The sequence below is a fragment of the Saccostrea cucullata genome, unplaced genomic scaffold, assembly GCF_032062105.1.
Source record: "Saccostrea cucullata isolate Sc308-1 unplaced genomic scaffold, CSIRO_AGI_Scuc_v1 ctg301, whole genome shotgun sequence".
NCBI classification, from domain to species: Eukaryota; Metazoa; Mollusca; class Bivalvia; order Ostreida; family Ostreidae; genus Saccostrea; species Saccostrea cuccullata.
In genome coordinates this window covers 105,535-126,674 of record NW_026923980.1, presented here as the reverse complement: position 1 = coordinate 126,674, position 21,140 = coordinate 105,535, and the positions used below count along the sequence as shown (strand labels likewise).

Here is a 21,140-nt window from a genome sequence, read left to right as displayed (position 1 = left end):
GCTTTGATTGACTTCAAATCCCACGCTAGCTCCGTCCTATTCACAGGCCTTTCGATCGCTTAAAAAATTGTGTGTAAAAAAAAATATTTTTTTTTTCAACACCTAAATTTTTATTCTGAGCGATTTAAAGGCCTGTGGTCCTATTACTGGGCTGTGTGACGTCATCACCCTCTTAAACAAAGCACTCTCTCTTACCCCGTCCTGTCATCACACCGTCTACTTTAGTGCGGGGGAAACTGCACTGAAAGAAAAACCTAGTGAATTTAACTAGTGTGTTTCGTAAAGCGTTGGTGGTGATTAGTAAACTTTCAGTTTACTGGTTAAGATAGTGAGTTGTGGAGCGGGGGTCGTATAGATACTTAGATACCTAGTGAAAGTTACTCATCAATTCTAAATTTACTAATGTTATCTAGTAAATATACCAATATCTGGTATAAAACTACTATTAATTTAGTGATTGTATGGACAGTGAATCTACTAGTTTTCTTCGTGACATTAACTAGTTATTTTTTTTACAGTGTGTAGCTTCATTAAGTTTTTAAAAAAAATGTAGAGCTACAATCCCATTAGAGACTTCCAATGATCAACCATGACCATGTCTAATCATGTGACAAACACGTGTTTTTATTGTTTCAATACCGTAATTATAGGTTATCTCTGCGACGCATATTAGATCATAAAGATGACCTTGGGGAACTTATTATCACACTGTACCTAGATGATTTGATCGATCAACAATTATAGTTATAGTTCTTTTGTTTTTTGGTGGAGACTGCTAGTGACATGCCTGGAACTGGAAACCTGCTCATTTTTTCACATCATCAGGGACATAAAAAACATTAGAAAGAGGACATTGGATGCAAATATATAATTATAGTATCAAGCTGGAGAGCTATGACGTTTTGATGTCGGTTCCGATCATATTTTCACCATGACCACTCTGAACTTAAAATTCAATGATGACCAAAAAGATTATAGACAATAAGATATAGACAATATTTATGGTTATTACAAAAACTAAAGAACTAGATTTTCATATTATTATTTGAGCCATATCAGTTTTTATCAACCTAGGGAGTCACCCGCGTGGCGCAGTGGTTAGAGCGTCTGCTCTAGAGTCGCGAAGTAAGGAGTCATGCAATCCTTACGTCGCGAGTTCGAATCCCACTGTGGGACCTCTCATTCGCATGAGACCGTATAAACCGAGGTCCCGTGTTGCAATAGGTGCTGGCACGAAAAAGATCCCTCACTGCTCAATGGCCCTAAGTGACGAGCTTAGAACAAAATTTGCAGCTCTCCATCGGAAAGTGGTGGCGTCTCCATTATGAGTAAAAAATTCTCGAGAGGGACATTAAACAATATACAATCAATCAGCTGAATGATGTACGACACACTCACTGTTGATTCGAGTTATACAAATATCCAGGTGACAAATTCCTCATGTGTTGTACACTCGAACGATATGATTGACAAATAATTGTTTTTCCAAGTCAATTTTCTTTAATTACAAAGGTTAACAAAGAACAACAAATGTGACATTTTAGGATCCCGTGGCGGGGGTGGTTGGGATAGGTCCACAGGCCGTCTGATCGAAGGTGAAGACCTCGGGCTTCGTCAGGCCTTTGGTGAAGTTAGAGAAGAATAAAGTCAACTGCTCAGGTGCTGTGAATAAAGAAATATTTCTTAATGTAAGTGACACTGTAAGATTTGTGTGACATGTTATTCAAACTTTGCTCATTAATAGCAGTATACCCAGTATGATAATAGCAATTGCCAAGAATTAAAGCAGTTTTGCTTTTTGAATAGATGCTACCATCCTCACATTGTCAAAGTTTTGTGATTTAGAAACTAATTTCGAATATTACACAATCTTGACCTTGTGACCATATGACCGTGCACTTTCCTTATTGGCCTCAGTCGATCTTATTAAGCAGCAGGAATTTACATATATTTTTTTTTTTTGTTAACGGAGATGATACATTTTTACCTGGTACATGTATATACACTTTTATTTTTTTAAAGTAGGTTTTCCATCATAAAACTAAACATAACTAGTTCTAATTGTAACGGGGACCGTTACAGATGTTCCCCAAACGCTCCCCAACTCCCTTTTTATGCCATTTTACCTGTAAGACTTTTTAAAAATATGCTCAGTATTAAAGGATTTCATCATATAATTATCAAAACTACAATGATATCCACTATATCTCATTTAACGTATTGCATGCGCACGCACATGCAAGCTAATAATGGCATGTTGTCTAAACCATTAACATATCTGTTTATCGCGAGAATTGATAAAAATATCATAAAAATATAAATGTTACTGTTTTTCAAATATATTTGTTATTTTACGTATTGCGCGTGCGCACGGGCATGTATGCATGTCCTTGAATTTAAATTTGATAGATGCTTAATGTAGAAATCCATTATACCTATTCATATTCTGAATTTCATCTCGTTTCGTTGAGAACTAAGAAAGTTATAGACATTTAAAGTTTCAGCCAATCAGATTGCAGCACACGTGCATGCACATGCTTTCATGATAATTCTTATTTATCATACTGTAGATCTTCAAAGTCTATGAATACATTCAAAATTTCAAAGGATTTTGTCAAAAAACGAGAAAGATATTGAGGTTTTAGTTTCAGCCAATCAGAGCGAGGTGCACGTGCATGCGCGTGAGTTCTTGCTATTTTGACCATGTCATCATGTCTATACTACTAATATATACTTTTATGTTGAGTTTTTAAGTATATAATCAAAAAATAGAAAAGTTACGGCTATATCTATTATATTGGTCATTTCACGTGTTGCACGTGCACGCTCTTGCAAGCACGTGCGCGCAAAATTAGCTTCATTCCACAAATCTACATAACATGCCTACTGACCCTAAAAAGGTTTTACCTAAGTTAGATGTGTAGTTTACAAGATCACTCCGGGACAAAAAAGTACCCAGGAAGAAGAAGAAGAAGAAGAAGAAGAAGAAGAAGAAGAAGAAGAAGAAAAATAATAATAACTAGAGCAAAGCTCGTTGCAAAGCAACGAGTAGGTCTTCCGTCCTGTTTGACCGGAAGTAGCTTCAATTTTTAACAAAAAATAAGAAATAACGCCTAAAAATGGTTTGAATCATCTAAAGCTATGTTGATTAATGCAGAAATAAGCAATTTTTGCTACTTCCGGTTAAACCGGAAGTGAAAACGACGGACGAAAAATTAAGTTTTAGGCTTCCAGTGACATATGTTACCCCAAAACTTGTCAAGAATGGCAAAAATACGCGTTTTTCGACTACTTCCGGTTTGGCCGGAAGTGACGACACCGGCGGAAGTGACAACAACGGACAGAAAATTAAGTTTTAGGCTTCCAGTGACATATGTTACCCAACACTTGTCAAGAATGGCAAAAATACGCGTTTTTAGACTACTTCCGGTTTGGCCGGAAGTGACGACGCCGGACGTATTATTTTGACTACAGTAGATTAATCTTGACATTTTGAACAACTTTGCTTCTTTGAGGTGTTACAAATTCTCAATACTTTTTGAGATATACAGGAAAAACTTTCGGCCCCCCTTGGCCCTTAATTTTAGGAGCCAGCCCTTTTTTTGAGATATCACTTGAAAGATCTTTAAATTCTACACTTCTTTTGTTCTACATGCTTTAACAAAATATTTCTGGATAAAAAGTTATCGTAGAAAAGGTGTTAAAAATTTTGAAATTCTTGATAGGACTGTTTTCGGACCATAGCCAGCGTCGGCGCTTCGTACTTCCGGTGGTTGAGATATACCAAATACATATCTCCAAAGGTTGCACTATCAGCACTGAAAATTTCCTGCTTCTGCGTTGAGTTCTTTTTGAGAAAACTGCCGGACAAAATGACCCTCTAAAACTCACTAAATCGCGAAAAACTCTGAACCGGAAGTGACGTCATCAAATTAAAAAGAAAACGTCTTAAGTTCATATCATTTGTCATCAATGCTGAAAGTTTCATGAAAATCCATCGACGCATTTACGAGAAATCGCGTGCACAAAATCGGTAAGAATAATAATAACTAGATGAGATCTCGTTGCTAGCAACGAGAGGTCTTCCGTCCGATTCCGAATTAAAAACACCAAAAATCGAGATGAAAAAGTGATAAAAAAAAATTCGGATATTCGGGGGAGCGAACCCGGGTCGCCCGCGTGACAATCCAACGCGCTACGTATTCAGCCATTGAAAACACCGCTTCAAATATTTAAATGCAAATATCTCGAGATTGCCCTTTTCAATTCTTAAACAAATTACATATTTCTCATTCGCATAAGAGTCACTTTTAAGATAATTAAAATCGTAGAAAAACATTTGAAAACAAAAAAAAATGAAAAAAATGCACTTTTTAATTTCGCTTCCGGTAGCGACCGGAAGCACCGACGACGCAGGAAATTGGGCTTACGCACATCTAATAACCATGCCCTATGCTCTTAGATAAGTCTCCAGTTCATATTCTCAGCCATTTTCGAAAAAAGTGCGCGACAAAATCGCATTTTAAAATCAGGAAACTGGCCATAACTTGGCACCAAAAGCGAATTATCAAATTTCCTCCCAGATGTATCAAGTTCATATAGATGCGCATAATTTCTGAAAATTTCATTGAAATTCATTGAATGGTTGCTGAGAAATCGCGTGCACAAAATTTTGGAAAAAAAATAAGAAAAATAATAAGAAACAGTAGAATAACTATAAGGTCTTCCGTGAAGACGGAAGACCTTAATAAGAAAAGTAGAAAAGAAACAACAGAAAAATAAGAAGGTCTTCCGTTGAAACGGAAGACCTTAATAAGAAACAGAGTAAAAACAATATGTTCCCCAACTTCGTTTGGGGAACATAACTACCTGTAGGATACCATTCGAAATTGTTAGGAACTTAAGGAGACTTGTACTAGTGTACTGCTATTGTAGATAATCTGATTTACCTCCCCCTATGGCTCCGACCAGAGACTCCATGATGGGGATACAGGAGCCGTCCGCCGTGAGGACAGCCTTAACGCTGATTCCCCCCAGGTCCAGCTGGAACGTGTTGACGGCGATGTGGTGACCCGGAGACCCCATCACTGAGCTCCCCACATAGGTGGCGTGAGCTGTCATAATAAATTATTAATCGAACACTGTTAGCTCACAAATAAATACTGTACACTGCTGAATTGATTGTCTTCAATGTTTTAGCATGAGAAAAGGGTAGAGTGAAGCTTGGAATGTTTGAATAAATTAAAAGAAATACATTATTACAAAAATTGTAATATCTATAATTTTAAGATTGCGTAAACAAAGATTAATAGGTGTTTTAAATACTCTTTCAGTTGCCTTTTCAATAGCCTTTTCTCATTGAGGATAAATTACAATCTAAAAGCGTTTTCATGATGTTCAAGTGATGAAAATAAGTTATGGCTGCACTCGGACAAATTATTATTGATCGATTTCTCACTGAGTCATTACACGGTGAGTACAACTGACAATGACTTGTACTCACTTAGTTGACAGGGGTCCTGTAGAGGGAAGGTGGGGGCTCCTACTGTGTAGCAGAGGCCGTTAGTGAAGGAATAAGTAACGTTCTGGAATACAGAAAATCACTTTTTCAAAAAATAAAGCTCTGGTGATATTACAGATTTTACATTTTCCGACTAGAAAAAAAAGTACTCTTAAAATTGAAGTAGACATGAGACATGTATTTTTATGAAAATTTTAAAGCCATAAGCCTTGTACTATTGATATTGTACACACCGCTTTATAGTCGTTGACTACTTTATACGGGAATGTCCCGGTAGGTAAAGTCACAGTGCCCTCTACGTAAGTTCTTTTGTTAGTGTAGTCAAACTGGAGAAAAAGCTGTTGCTGTTGGAAGAAAAAAGGACAAACTATATTCAGAACCTTAGAAATAAACTCAGCGTTATTCGACGAAGACAGAACTTCTTTAATCAGTTTATATGCAAAAATCTTTCAAATTGTTGATTTTTATTATATGGACACTATTAATTCAAACTTAATACTTTGTTTTAAACTGAACTATAGCTATTTTTTATTCATTTTTTTAAAGAAGGCTTTTTCAAAAGGTACATGATACACCTCAATAAGATTTAATCTTCATAGAAGAAAATACAAGATGAACTTAATAAATTCCACGATAGATGGACACAAAACAGTCTGACTTACATCAATAAATTTACTTCCTGACGAACCGGCGGCGACCTGTCCTCCTGTTTCGTCAATATTAGTAGTGAACTGATTACCTATACAGCAAGGGGCAGGAGTAGACGCCCTGCCGAACACCACGGGGAGAACAGAAATCAACAGAAATGCTAGATACATCGTAACAGGAGATGCCAGAAATAAAATAGATCAAATGTAGTACAACTGACGGAGATAATAGGAGAAAGATAAGGAAAAATCACTCCCCGTCTGCGTAATACTGGGAAAAGACCAGACTTATGTGTTGTAATTGTCATATATCAAACGTCATTACTTTTTACTAACTGTTACACTTTAAAATTACCACTATTTTGAGGTCAATGCGACAATTAAGGTACTATAACCGCAGAGGTTAATAGGTGAATATTGTTGTTGGAGTACCTCTAAATACAATTTGACTTTTGTGAACCTTTAATTTGCGGGGTGGGGTGGAGTTGTTGTGTTAACTGTTTGACATCTGCTCTTTCAAAATCACCTCTGACAAAGTTGCCCTGTGAGTAAAATTTTTACCCGTATCTGCTTTTTCTCAACAACCCTTCTTTAAAATTGGAGTTATTAAAAGGAAATTTAATTTTTTAAAGGGACCATGTGGCTTCAAGGACCAGGAGGACACGCAATATATAAGCATGCATTAGTTCTTTGTTACTTCTTGGTTGAAGGTCTTTGTAGGAATTGTAGGAACAAACGATAGATTTAGAACATGTTTTGCCAACGTGCACTTTAACATAATTCTAGAGTACAATGTCCTTATCTTCTGGAAACTTTGTGTTGCAATAGAAGAACCTTGTGCTATAACTATACTCTTAGCAATAAAACAAGTACATATAGACGTAACATTTCGGCCGTATTATTCACCCATTCTTTTGTCTCCTGATAAGACCTCCAGACTTCTTACAGAACTATCAAAGAACCATTAAACAACTATAATAGACATGGTCAGACAGTCCCTCCTCCTGCTGGTGGCCCTGGTCGGCACCACCCTCGCCGCTAACCCAACCCCTTGCTGCGTCCATCATCAGTTCACAGCGGACCTGCTGGAAGTTGGAGGAAAAATAGACCCCAAGACTGGAACGCCTGAACCAATTACTGTAAGTACACAGGGTAAACCAATCACTGTTAAAGGTAGGGCTGAACCAATTACATTATACCAATAATTGAAAAAAAGTAACTATACTGAACTGTTTACTGTGACAGAAGGACCAAGGTCATTGTGAACAATGTGAACAAATTACTGTGAACAGAACAAATACCATCAATATGACTGATCAAGAAACATGTGTTAATTGCTGGCATTCCATAATGATAGTATGGATTTAGATTAATTGACTTTAAGAGATTCCTTGTCATAATTAATACAGATGTAGACTAAAATCCGATAGAAACAATATGCTGTAATAAAAAGAGCCTGTGAGAAAGTCTTTTAAATATTTCAGATCTCCAAAGCCGAGATTCCTATAAATCCGCGCAAGAAACTTTAAGGGAACCATTACCAGGGTAGTCTTCCTCAAAACCACCATTTTCTTATATTCGACATTTTCTCATGATATGCCTTTTTATTGCTCTTTGAAAGTTCTAATTAAGGGGGCCGACTATAGTTTTATTATGTAAAAACTACAATAGCGAAACTCTTCATCTTTATACCATCTATAGCTTACATTAACTTCAGTGTACATGCAAAGTTTGGGGGAAATCTACCGTCCAGGTATTTTTGAGGGACCGTCTCAAAATACAGGTACATTTACTATAGGATTATATAGGAAAATGCCAATTTTTAGCACTTTAAAGCAAATTATACAAATACTACAATAGACATTTTGTTTAAACTATAATATTTGATGAGTAATACTATATTATACAATATATCTAAGAAACACAAAATTCTACCGTCTTGCTACTAGAGGGGGCATCTCAAAATGCTAAAAATTAGCGAATTTTACTATCTTTATAGAGTATTACTAAATATGACGAACACAATGGATTCACATGAAAACATAATAAAAAAATTGGAGATATTCTCAAATTTCTATGTTTTGAATTTCAAGAGCATATGTTTATTACTTTTTCTTAAATAATATTTTTATTACCCCTTTCTTTAATAGCTACAGATTATCATAACGTCAAAAACACACTGCAACGACGTCAACCTACCTATCAATTGCAAAATCCGTTAAAAAATCAGTTATATCAAAATGTAATTACATATTTGTACCTATGATTTCTTAATTTTGTTTAATTTTAATAATTTAGCAAAAAAGTTGCATTAAAACAGTAAATACGCTTCATGTTATTATGATGCGCGAAATATTGCGCAATGGAAACTATAGTCGGCCCCCTTAACTATCATTGGGTGCTGCTTCAATTTTGTTTTATTTTGCAGCTCGACTTTTTAGAATTCAGATGCCTAATACTTTAACTCTGGTTTAACCAGAATAGCCAGTATATCATCGAAAAACAATCAGACAATAATATGGAAGTCAATATGAAAACAATGTTAATAGCCAGCTTAATTTTACAGATTCAGTCCAAGCTGTACTACGATTATGACGCCAAGAAACAGCGAGTAGACAGAGTGGTGGAGAATGATGACGGGACGACATACAACCTCACTGTATACGTCGATTATAAAGAGGTACGCGATCCTATACATACAGCCTCACTGTGTACGTAATCCTAGACATACAACCTCAATGTGTTCGTCGATTATAAAGAGGTTTATGATCCTAGACACACAGTCATACTGTGCACGTGATCCTAGACATACAGTCATACTGTGTATGTGATCCTAGATATATATACAGTCATACTGTGTACGTCGATTATAAAGAGGTATATGATCATAGACATACAACTTTACCGTGTACTTCGATTATAAAGAGGTATGTGATCCTAGACATACAACCGTATTGTAAACGTGATCCTAGACATACAACATCACTGTGTACGTAATCCTAGACATACAACCTCACTGTGTACGTCGACTATAAAGAGGTACGCGATCCTAGACATACAACCTTACTGTGTACGTCAGTTATAAAGAATCCTAGACATACAACCTCACTGTGTACGTCGACTATGAAGAAGTACGCGATCCTAGACATACAACCTCACCGTGTACGTTGACTATAAAGAGGTACGCGACCCTAGACATACAACCTTACTGTGTACGTAATCCTAGACATACAACCTCACTGTGTATGTCGACTATAAAGAGGTACGCGATCCTAGACATACAACCTCACTGTGTATGTCGACTATAAAGAGGTAAGCGATCCTAGATATACAACCTTACTGTGTACGTCGATTATAAAGAGGTACGTTATCCTAGACAAAAGACCTTTACTGTTTACGTTGTCAATAAAGAGCTCGAGGTAGGTAATGTACAGTATATGATCCTAGATATACAACCTTATTATGTACGTGATCCGATTTATACCTGTGTATGTCGATTATAAAAGAGAAAGGTAGTAATTCTAACATACAGCCTTACTGTGTACGCCGATTGTCAAGGAGCACGTGCTCCCAGACAAACGATCTCACTATGTACGTGATTCTAAACATACAACCTCATTTTGTACGTGATTCTAAACATACAACCTTAATGTGCACGTGATCCTAGACATACAACCTCAGTATGTACATGATCCTAGACATACATGTACATCCTTACTGTGTATGTCGACTATCAAGAGGTGGGTAATGTACATTACATGATCCTAGATATACAACTTTACTGTGTTCATGAATCTATAGACATACAACCTTACTGTGTACGTCGATTAGAAAGAGAAAGGTAGAGATTCTAGACATACAACCTCACTATGTACGTCGATTATAAGGAAGTACGTACTCCTAGACATACAATTTTCACTGTACATGTGGGTTATTAGGAGGTAACATACATTACATGATCCTAGACATACAACTTCATTTTATATGTGATCTCAGACACACAACCTCACACTGTACGTCGATTATAAAGATATGGGTTATGTACATTTCGTGATCCCAGACACACAACCTAACTTTATACGTCATCCTAAAATTATAAACTTACTTTTTACGTCGATTATTAAAGGGTTGTCCATATACATTACGTGGACCTAGACATACAACCTCAATGTGTACGTCGATTATAAAGAGGTAGGTAAATGTACATTACATAATCCTAGACATACAACCTCACTTTATACGTGATCCTAGACGTACAAACTCACTGTGTATGTCGATTACAAAGATGTAAGTGATATTATAGTAGTCATAAATTCAACCTACAACCTCACTTTGTACGTTGACCGTAAAGAGATGGGTTACATGGTCATAGACATACAACCTCACTGTAAGATACACTATAAGTCAACTAAGCAGACACTTATCTCATAGCAAACAGATGAGTTTGAAGAAAGCTCATGTAAGAAAATAATGCTTATCGGTTTTTTTTTCTTTCAGCAAATAGCGCGCTCTATTGTTTCGGGAACTTGTTATGTAACTCGTCTTCACAATCAACCAATGCAAGAACCGTGTGTACCCGGTAAATAATGTCGTCTTACTGTATATTTTGTTGATTTTCTTATACTTAAAGAGTATCTATTTCAGAAAATAAGTATTTCTTGATATCTGTTAATAGCGACATCTACATTCGTGGAGTCCCGTATATTGGGACCTGCTAGTAATGGCGTCAGAGTCAACTCCTTCGTCGCCGATCTTACAAAGGCCGCTAACATCACCATGAAGATCTCTGTTACAGCAGACGACTGTACCCCCATCTCGGCGTCATCGTACGGCGTCATTGAAGGAGGTAATGCCGAATCATCTCTTATGGAGCTGATGTGATTGTCGATCAAAATAATAAAATTCTAATTAAAAGTAGCATTAATTTTATCTACATTTTTTAAATGTACTGACGAGTTTTTTTTTATAAACATAATCATTTATTTTTTTCCCCTTCTTTTCCCCATTTTCAGCTATTGAGGAGATCACATATTTCTTCACAAACCTAGATTACAGTTTACCTCATCACGTGTTCCATATTCCCGCCTCTTGTCATGGTGTTCACGTAAGTTTATCTAATCACGTGTCCCATATTCCCGCCTCTTGTCAGTTTATCCAATCATAACTCATATTCCCGCCTCTTGTCATTGTGTTCGTGTTAGTTTACCTCATCACGTGTCCCATATTCCCGCCTCTTTTCATTGTGTTCGCATCAGTTTACCTTATCACGTGTCCCATATTCCCGCCGCTTGTCATTGTGTTCGCGTTAGTTTACCTCATCACGTGTCTCATATTCCCGCCTCTTGTCATGGTTTTCATGTTCGTTTACCACATTATGTGTTCCACGTAACGTTATCTGATCAGATACAACGACGTCTTTCATCTATTCTCCCCTGTTTTCTTATCTATATCAGATCAATTTTAAAACTAAGCAAGTTATGAAAATTGACAAAGAAGTTGATATAACAAGGATATAAAGTAATTGTTTCGCAAGTTCCTTTGCCGATATACAATGACCTTGTCAGCAAATTCCGTACGTATATTTATAAACGAAGAGGGGATGAGCTTTTAATTTACAAAATATTATTACAATTTATTGACCAAAGATCATGATCAAAATAAATAAGTATAAAGAACACGGGGGAGTACATACACTTTAGTTTCTTTCCTATTCAAGTGTTAATATTAATTGATTTAAATGTCATTCAATTGATTTAACTAAATGTGCTTGTAAAAACCAAATCAGATACATGTATCTTGCCAGACGCAAATTAATTAATGTTACCTGTTTCTTTTTTGTAGAGTCCACCCGTTGGCCGTGACATCAAGCTGCCCTATTTCCTGCAAAGATCTTTGAATCCTCAATAAAATGTTATGTTACTAGATTTTGTTTAATTTTTTTCTTTAATAAATATTAAAGTGAAATAAATTTTAAAATTCTTAAAAACAAAGACTTTTTTTTCGATTACAAATGAGCTTAATTAATGTAATTTCAATTAAATTAAAACCACATTTAATTTCTTTTTAGTAGCTACAACATTTAAGCTCTTTGACATGTCATACAGTTTTATCTTATAATTATGTGAGTGAAAGACAAAATGTTGTAATCAAGAAACCATTATATTGCGGATACTATGTATAATGAGATAAAATTTAAATAACCAAAACTGAAAAATATAAAACCTTAATTTAAACCTAACACCCTTTACTTAACATGCTCAGGCAGCTCTGGTCCGTCACTGGCGATCCTTACAATAACAGTATGACAGACACGCCCTAGTGTGGACATGATAATAATAAATTATGGTCCTCAGATCAAAGGCCATAATCAAAAAAGAGAATCGTCTAAAACTAATAATGGTTAGACCGCTGTGTCAATTTCAGTGACGTGCAGAAGAAGAGCCTAAGTATAGATTAAACAAAGTTTGATTTAAATTTTTATCCCGTTAACATTATACATTAAATAATAGATGTGATTCTTCGCTTCTCCATTTAATTTCACCCACACGTTCGCTTATTTAGTTGTAAATAACTTTAAAGACCCCGCTGTTTGATAAAACTTCCATAACATTGTCCCAAGAATTAAAGCCCTTCATCGGCGTATTCCGTCAGATTTATAGTTGGGGGCGCTACCACTTAAATATCACCAAATTCCACGGGAACATTTTCAGTCGCGGACACACGCGGTGCACGCTGCGACTGATAACTGAAATTCCAAAACAAATTGTCATTTATGGCATGTATACTCGTGAACTTTGGTAAACATCTACTCTTCTGGGGACACTGAGATGTAATAATCATGGGATCTGCCTCATCCAAACGAATACATCCCTCTCATACCGACTTGAATGGGGATTGCCCGAGGGCTGAGTCGGAGGACAAGTTTGCCGCTATAGATGATCATGCGAGAAAGGTGAGCCAAATAGTGTTTTTTTTTTTCAGTGCTAAAAGTTTAAATTGACGATTATTAACTTTAATTTCAAAAGGTAGCAGTTTTGACACACTATGGTGAGAAAATAATGCCTTCAAAATATTAATCTCATAATCCGAGATTAATTTCTTTTCAGACTGTTTAAAGTGACTTACTAATGCAATAACCTTTAATTTTTCGTGATGCTTATTCCCAAATGATCTCATTTTATGACGTCGTTGATAATAAAATTCAAAATTCATTTATAGGCACCAAAAAGGCTGATGACGTCAGATGATGATCTTGTCGCCTATCTTTGTGAGGGGACAAATGATGACGTAAACAAAATACGTGCATTTTATACGTGGATTATCACCAACAAAACGTAATTTTATACTTAATATTCACTGAAATATTTGAATATTCTAAGAGAAGCTATAAAATTTATTATGATTTTTAAAAATCTTTTTATAGTCAAATACAAGCACTTTCAAATGATGAGAGGAAAGGGCATGGGAGTCTAACAGAGAAGTTCAATTCACTCACTAGGTAAATACATTGTCCACACAGAAAATATTTTATAGTACCTGTGGAATGAATATCTGGTTTAAATACATACAAATTGTCATTGCTGGTTATTCATTCAATTTTTTTCTCCATAGAGTTGCGAATATTGAATCAAAGATAGTCAAAGGTTTCCACAAAGTTCCAGCGGATCAGACAAACGCAAACCCCAATATCCATGGAGACCACAGCTGGAACATCGTTAATTTGGCGGGAAAGTGGCACGTGGTTGACTGTCAATGTGGCGCCAGTGATATTCGTTTAGAATCTTTCTATTTTCTACCTGACCCACAGCAATTCATCAGCAATCATTTTCCACTTGATATCGACCAGTTCTGGCAGTTATTAACAGAGCCTATTACACTTGAGCAGTTCAACCTAGCACCTCTTATATCTGAGTCCGCGATCGCGCGTGGTGTTCGGGTAGTGTTTCCAAAGACCCGGGTTGTAAACGTTCGCCATTCTTTTATTGTTTCTGTGGACGACACACAAGCTGTGTTGACTGATTTCGCCGCAGTCTTAAGTTCAGAAGACGGTCTCGCCCACAATGAATTCGTTTTCATCTCTCGGGGCGGATCCCACTCCTATTTTGTGAACGTCAGACCCCCGTTTGTCGGTAACTTCCGCCTGACTATTCTCGGTAAACTTTCAAGCACAAGAATGGAACCAATCACCGAGTTCCTTGTCACGTGCTCCTCAGTAAAGAAGCACCTGCGTAAGTTTCCAAAGGAATACCAGTCATGGGGAATCGAACCCAGATTTCCAGAATTCACGGACGAAATGTGTGCCATTCCACCAGCCTTCCAAGAAGTGAAGGATGGGAGTTTGGATTTGTCCATCTCTACAAAGACAATGCTCGATGTGTACGCCTCTCTGAGGTGGTTGGAGGATGGCCGGAACTTTGACGACTATATGGGGACAGACAGCAGTCTCTCGGAGGTCAAACTGAAGTCACTTCTGCCAAAAAAAGGATTCTACCGTTTGTGCTTATACCTTAGAAGAGGGGATATTTTGTATCCAGTGCTAAACCTTCTCCTGGAAAACAAGAAAGGGGTCCACTCGACACCTCCCAATTTCAGTCAAATCAATAAAGATATACTTATTTAAATGTTCTGCAGATCAAAACAAAAAGATACCTCGATCGCCATTGATATATCAAAAGTGATGCGGTGCCATTTCTGACTATTTTCATTTTGGACTTTCTTTTTTAAACCATTAATAAAGTATTAGGGCCTTACATTGCAATAAAGCGCAAGTGTTTTCTGTTGATCCCGGATATAACTGATTTATTGATTGTATCCTGTTTATTATCCTTTCGAGAATTTTTACTTATATAGAGACATCACCATGTACCGGTGAAGAAGCTTTACTCGGCATTCATTGAGTAGTGAAGGTTCTTGATCGTGCAACACCTGCCGTGATACGGGGTTAAGGTTTTTTATATCTCATCCGAAGGGCCCATAATTTTCTCTTCAAAAGTGCCATGAGCTTGGCGAAGGTGCAGCTGCTACCTTTTTTTGTCGATTTAGGTCAGTCGCTCAGTGATTCGAACTCACAACCTTCCGATCACGGAGCGAGCGATTCAATTTATAAATTAAAATGAATATTGTTAATTGAAAAAAAGATTGAAAGTCAGATTGAAAGCCACAGCATACCGTCAATGACAAGATATTTACAATTTCATACTAGTATACGAATTCCATTTTTATTCAAATAAAATAATATATGTCTGTGACTTCAAAAAGCCTGTAGACTTGAGATTATTTTAGATAATGTGCTGCAAAGTCTTATGTTTGGATGATCCAAGATTGATTTCGGATAAATTTTGTGACTTCCATTTTTCTAAAAGTTTAGTATCAAGATACTGTTATATGAAGTAACAAAACATTACTTGTTGAACCTCTAGCATGTCTACTTCAATGCCGTTGATATTTTGAGGCTTGATATAACATTAACTGACGTCCACCTTGTATTTTAATGTCTGTAAGGATTTTTCTTTAGGTTATACAGAGCAAGTAATGATATTTTACAAATAAAGAAACGGAAGACCTCTTTGTTAAACAAGTTAATAAGCAATTACAACCAACATCATGCCAAAGTTAGATTTAATTTTTGCTTTTAATTTATTGATAGTTCAATGATTTTCAATATAGCGTTTTTGGTCGAAAGATCTCTTTTAATATTATTGGTATATAAAATACGATATGACCATTGATTGATAAATGATGTTCATACGGAAATAAACTCAACTGACATTCCGAGTTCTCACCAAATGGGCGTCGAAATTCTTATTGTTAAATTGATATCGATAAGTATAATACTTGAGTATAATAAGGATATGTTCGTTTTCTAATATACTGTATAGATGGAAAGAAGAAAATAAAATGTGTATTCTCTATAGGAGAAAATTAGTAGTGTTAAATGTTCATTAGAGATGCTACTTGATACAAATCCTACTTGTAACTAAATGAAAATATTTAGTTTAAGTCTGCATGTATATATAGCTTATACATGGTTAGAATTTACATGTGATGCGTATCATATCCCGGTAACACAACTTAATTCAGTATTCGAAAACACTCAAATTCACTTACAAACAGCTACAATTTAAAGATCAAAATATCACCTGTTTAATTAGGACCTTTATTTAGTATGCACTTTAATTATTAAGATGCGCTGGTATTTTTATATGCAGGATGTTAAAAAAAATATTAAAGTTCAATAATTTAATTTTAGTTGCAACATTAATTGGTTAAACGGTTTTATCCATTTTGTATAACATAACTTGCCTACGTCACAATGAGTTACGTCAAAAACGTATTACTCCACTTGACGTTAACTTTTAAAATATGCATATCCTTTTTCTAAGGAAAAATGGAAAAAACATTGAAATTAAATTATAGTGTTAAATGTTCATTAGAGATGCTTTTTATAAACCGCTTCACGGTTTATAAAGATCCTATGTTATGTTATATCGTATAACAAAAGTTGAAATTAGCTTCATTCCTTAATTAAACTGAAAAATTATCCATGTATGTTTTTAGGAAAGTGTGAATAGAGAGTTAAGTAAAGTACATATATATGACATAAAGAGAGTTCAAATTAAAATCATTTTTGAATCATTGCATTTATACTTACCTCGTCATTGGTCATTTGAAAAATTATTTTGTTAAAACAGATTCTGATTGCACACATAACACATCACTTGATAACAATATCTATGTGGTTTTTGGAGACCAGGTATTCCAACAATCTATTGGAATTCCCATGGGTACAAATAAAATTTTTATATTCATATGAAGCAGAATTTACAAAATCTTTTACGTGAAAAGAAAAAAACACTTGCTGTGGCCTTCAACTCGACAATTTTAAAAATTAATTAATAATGATAATTTCCATCACACGATATATCCTGTTTAATAAAAGATACCACAGGGCCGACACTTCTGCTTCATACTTGGATATTTTACTTGAAAAAGACACAAATGGTAATCTTATATGATAAACGTGATGACTTTAACTTTTCTATCGAAATTCCCTTACTTATGCAGCAATATACCTTCATCACCTGCATATTTTATATCTCATGCAAGAAGTAAAAAAAAAACGAGGTAAATTAAATTTATTAAATTGAAAAATTATTCATGTATGTTTTTTTATCATTGAATAAATGCTGTGTATAGAGAGTTATTTTTTTTCCGTTATTTCCTGATAACAGTACATATATCCATGATGTTTCGGATATTTTGTATGTTTGTTTGAGAGAGTTCTGTTCGTTATTTCCATATCCTTCTTCAGTAAAGTACATATAAATGACATAATTGTATTATTTGGAGAGTCTCAACCGAGCACGCGGAAACCCTAACTTCCTCTTAACAAGTGCACGCGCGCTGACGAAATAAAAAGCGATTTAATCAACACCTGTTTACAAGAAATTCCAGCGGAAGTATCTCCCACTGTGTGTTGTATTTGAACGGAAATTCCGGTATCCTAACGTTGATAGAATATCAATTTACATCAGATATGACTCTCTGTCTTGGGAAAAGTGTTTTATAATATTCTTTGTGAACATATAGTGAAAATCTATAAGGGGATTCAATTCCTGGGGCACCGACAAAATGGCGGACAATAGCTCTCTCCAACAGGAGCACTGTTACGCTTGGTTGGAGGAGGAGGATCTTCCGAGCAATGCCACGTTAGATGACGTCAACACCCGATTCAGAGCCCGGAATTTCGGTGGCATCATCTTTGTCACGGTGCTTTGTATAGTTGGAGTTATTGGAAACTTTCACGTTCTGATGGTGTATCTGCTTCGATACAAGAGGTCGTCCTATAGAACTTACATCTTATTTCTGGGGGCCCTGGACATGACAAACTCCACTATTAGTATGCCTCTGACGATCGTCTACCTCAGTTTTCCTCTCGAGTTCTTTAACGACTTCTTTTGCAAGGTATACCGGTTCTTCTTGTATTATGTGAGCATTGCATCAACGATAATCTTGGTTATTGTTGCGGTTGATCGATACAGAAAAATTAAGACACCTTTCAAGCGTCAATGGACCAAAAAGCAGACATTTCGAATATGTTTGGCGGGATTATTTTCAGGTTTAGTGTTTGCTTGGCCGGCACCGATTCTGTACGGGGGGAGGAATGTGCCTTTACCGGTCAATAATTTGACTGGACACCGGTGTTACATTGAAGATAAATTCAAAAATACACCGTTTACCGCAGTGTTTAACGTCATTTTGACGTCACTATTCATTTTGATCCTGACCACTCTCGTGATACTGTATCATTTCATTTGGAAAGTCGTGAAGAACCACGTTAACTTTACCATGCACTCTGAATCAATGCACTCTCTCTCAGTAGACTTGGACAAGTTGAACGGTTCTGGAAACCAGCACTCGGATAAAACCGTCAAGAACCACAAGTACCAGCGGCTCCGACGGACCACCATTACGCTTCTATCGGTAACCATTGGTTACCTTGTGTCAGCGTTCCCGCATCACTGTTTAGCTTTGGTCATCTTCTTGTTTCCGGAGACGGAGTGTAACATGTCCTTTAGCGGCAGTGTGGTTTATTATACCTTTGTGTGGATATTCCTGGTTAATAATGTGATTAACCCAGTTATCTATTCATTTTCTGATGTCAGATTTTTAAAGCAGCTGAAATCATTTTATGACTGTACAGGTCAGAAACTGATTCCATTTACTAATTGTACAAGTCAGTATGATACTGAGTCCAGTTAACAAAATTTTTTTTTTTTGGGGGGGGGGGGGTGGATTTAATCATCATTGTGCTGTGTGATTAAGTCTTCAATATGTAAAAAATTTGGTGCTTTCTTGTTAATCGCTACTATACCTTCAGATATATATGAAACCTATGCAACTTGTACACATTAAATTACAAAGGGCGATTGATTCAGAACTTGCAAAACTGTAGATCTTTTTACTTCCTCTATTTTATAAAACACTTCATTTAAATGAAATATATATAACAACTTAAGTATTGAAAGCATTAACACGAGCACATGTGTCATTTACTATTTTCTGATTAATATAAATGTTTGAATATGAACCAAACCGATTTTCAACGTTTCATGCAATATTTGTTCCGGTGTTAAATATCAATAAAGTGATTATTCACAATTCTTAAAGTTTTATGACTATATGACTCAAAGATAAGTTTAATTTCTGATATCATACTTTGAGTTTCAAAAGTAAACTTGGTTAAATTTCGACACAAATTGACATGTGCATTGCTCAAGTTTATGGAAAGCCATACGAGGGATGTTCAATGACATGTCCTAGGCCATGTTATCAATCCTGACCTGGTCACGAAGATAATAATCATGGCTTAATCATGTTTGAAATCTTGACATGGTCATAATTGCCATCCTGACCAGCCAGGGTTGATTTTCAATGAAATATATACAACATACCATGGAGGTCCCTATTGCTTTCCATACAAGTAAGCTGGAAGATACAGATGCCATGTCTATTACCGAGGGATTTTTAATAACCAAAAATGTTAACAGAAAAAAGAAACTTGCTGAATGATCCTATTTTTGTGTAACGTGCATTTAGAAGAAGTATATATTATACTCATTTTTAGCTCACTTCAATAAAATCGGGGAGAGCTTATAAAACCCTCGGCTTCGGTGTCGGCTTTTTTTCTTTATAAGTAGTTCTATGCCCTTTTTTGATTACACATGCATGGAACATGGTTCTAAGGTGTTTCAATGTACCAGATGAGATTTCAGATGCTGCAATTTCAGCAAAGAAATGACCAGATTGTTTTAGGAACAGGTTAACATTTTTTGTGTAGGTCTTATTTCCAATTAACTAAAAAAAACTTATGGGTGATAATGGATGCATCAAAAGACTTGCTTCGGATGCTGGATATGACCTACATTTTCCGGATGAGTGAACGCGTTAATGTTTTTGGTGCGGTTCTCATTTCTAAGTAAATATGAGTCCTATGATGACCAAACTTGCATAGATGAAGCATCTAAGGATGTACACTGATTGGCCTGCTTCTGATTCTGGACCAAACATATATTTTCCAGATAATAGACCAGGATTCGGTTGCACGAACGATAGTTAAATTAACTGTAAGTTAAGCCTTTAATTGTTAGTTAAAAATTTAACTGTCAGTTACGTAACTAGCCATTAAAAATGGGTTGCTTATATGTCTTATATATCGTAATTAAACGTTTATAGTTAACTATGACTTAACTCATAACAATTGTTAACAAGCAATTTTAAATACGTCTGCACGTGCGTTTTCCTTACAACTGTATGGAATATGGCTGCCAAACGAGAGAGATGTGCTAAGTGGAGTATCTCAGAAATTACCGTTTTGACGGAGTTTGTTGAAAAAAATGAGGAAACTCTTAAAGCGAAACAATGTAACCAGATTACGAACTCAAAAAAAAAATGCTATGTGGGCAGAGGTTACGGCTATGATAAAATAATGATTAATGCCATCGGTGTGCAAAAACGCACCGTAGAGCAAGTTAAATTTAAGTGGGGTAATTTGCAACAAGGAGCAAAGAAAAGTTTTAAAATATATCAAAAAAAAGCAAATTGACCGGAGGTTCCACCAAAGCCGCTTACTGCCAAAGAAGATCATCGAGATATATTAGATTCCCAATTTCAGTGGCATTGTAGGTGGCTTTGAGTCATCTGTGCCGGCATTTGCAGGTACGTATTTTTCAATTATCAAAGACAACAAAAAAAAATTAAAATCAAAATTACATTAAACCAAATTATACTTCAATCTTATCAAATGAAACCAGTCTACTTGTAATGTTTGTTTACATCGTCTGACAACATTGCTCAGGATGATGACGTCACCAACCATTCACATAACACGTGTAATATAGACCTAAATGATGACTATTCTGCTGTTTTGATTATATCTTAATTTTCTCCTTAAAATGTAAGACTTACTTGAA

The 21,140-nt window shown here is 35.8% G+C and overlaps 3 protein-coding genes across 3 annotated transcripts; 2 read left to right on the top strand and 1 right to left on the bottom strand.

Moving 5' to 3' along the window:
- Nucleotides 1–1,477: 1,477 nt before the first annotated feature.
- On the bottom strand, nt 1,478–6,398 carry LOC134265392 (uncharacterized). The gene is made up of 5 exons (XM_062747604.1): nt 6,184–6,398; nt 5,755–5,865; nt 5,504–5,585; nt 4,950–5,114; nt 1,478–1,662 (listed from the first exon to the last, which is right to left on the bottom strand). Exons 1-5 carry the CDS (start codon nt 6,337–6,339, stop codon nt 1,541–1,543), a joined length of 636 nt encoding a protein of 211 aa, XP_062603588.1. The 5' UTR covers nt 6,340–6,398; the 3' UTR covers nt 1,478–1,540.
- A 630-nt stretch (nt 6,399–7,028) lies between these two features.
- Nucleotides 7,029–14,836, top strand: LOC134265393 (kyphoscoliosis peptidase-like). Its single transcript, XM_062747605.1, has 9 exons — nt 7,029–7,307; nt 8,735–8,848; nt 10,666–10,747; nt 10,844–11,014; nt 11,181–11,312; nt 12,996–13,120; nt 13,387–13,502; nt 13,592–13,666; nt 13,780–14,836. The coding sequence occupies exons 1-9, from the start codon at nt 7,152–7,154 to the stop codon at nt 14,786–14,788; spliced, it is 1,980 nt and encodes a 659-aa protein (XP_062603589.1). The 5' UTR covers nt 7,029–7,151; the 3' UTR covers nt 14,789–14,836.
- Nucleotides 14,837–17,523: 2,687 nt separating this feature from the next.
- On the top strand, nt 17,524–19,020 carry LOC134265391 (beta-2 adrenergic receptor-like). Its single transcript, XM_062747603.1, has one exon. The coding sequence runs from the start codon at nt 17,800–17,802 to the stop codon at nt 18,928–18,930; it is 1,131 nt and encodes a 376-aa protein (XP_062603587.1). The 5' UTR covers nt 17,524–17,799; the 3' UTR covers nt 18,931–19,020.
- Nucleotides 19,021–21,140: the final 2,120 nt, after the last annotated feature.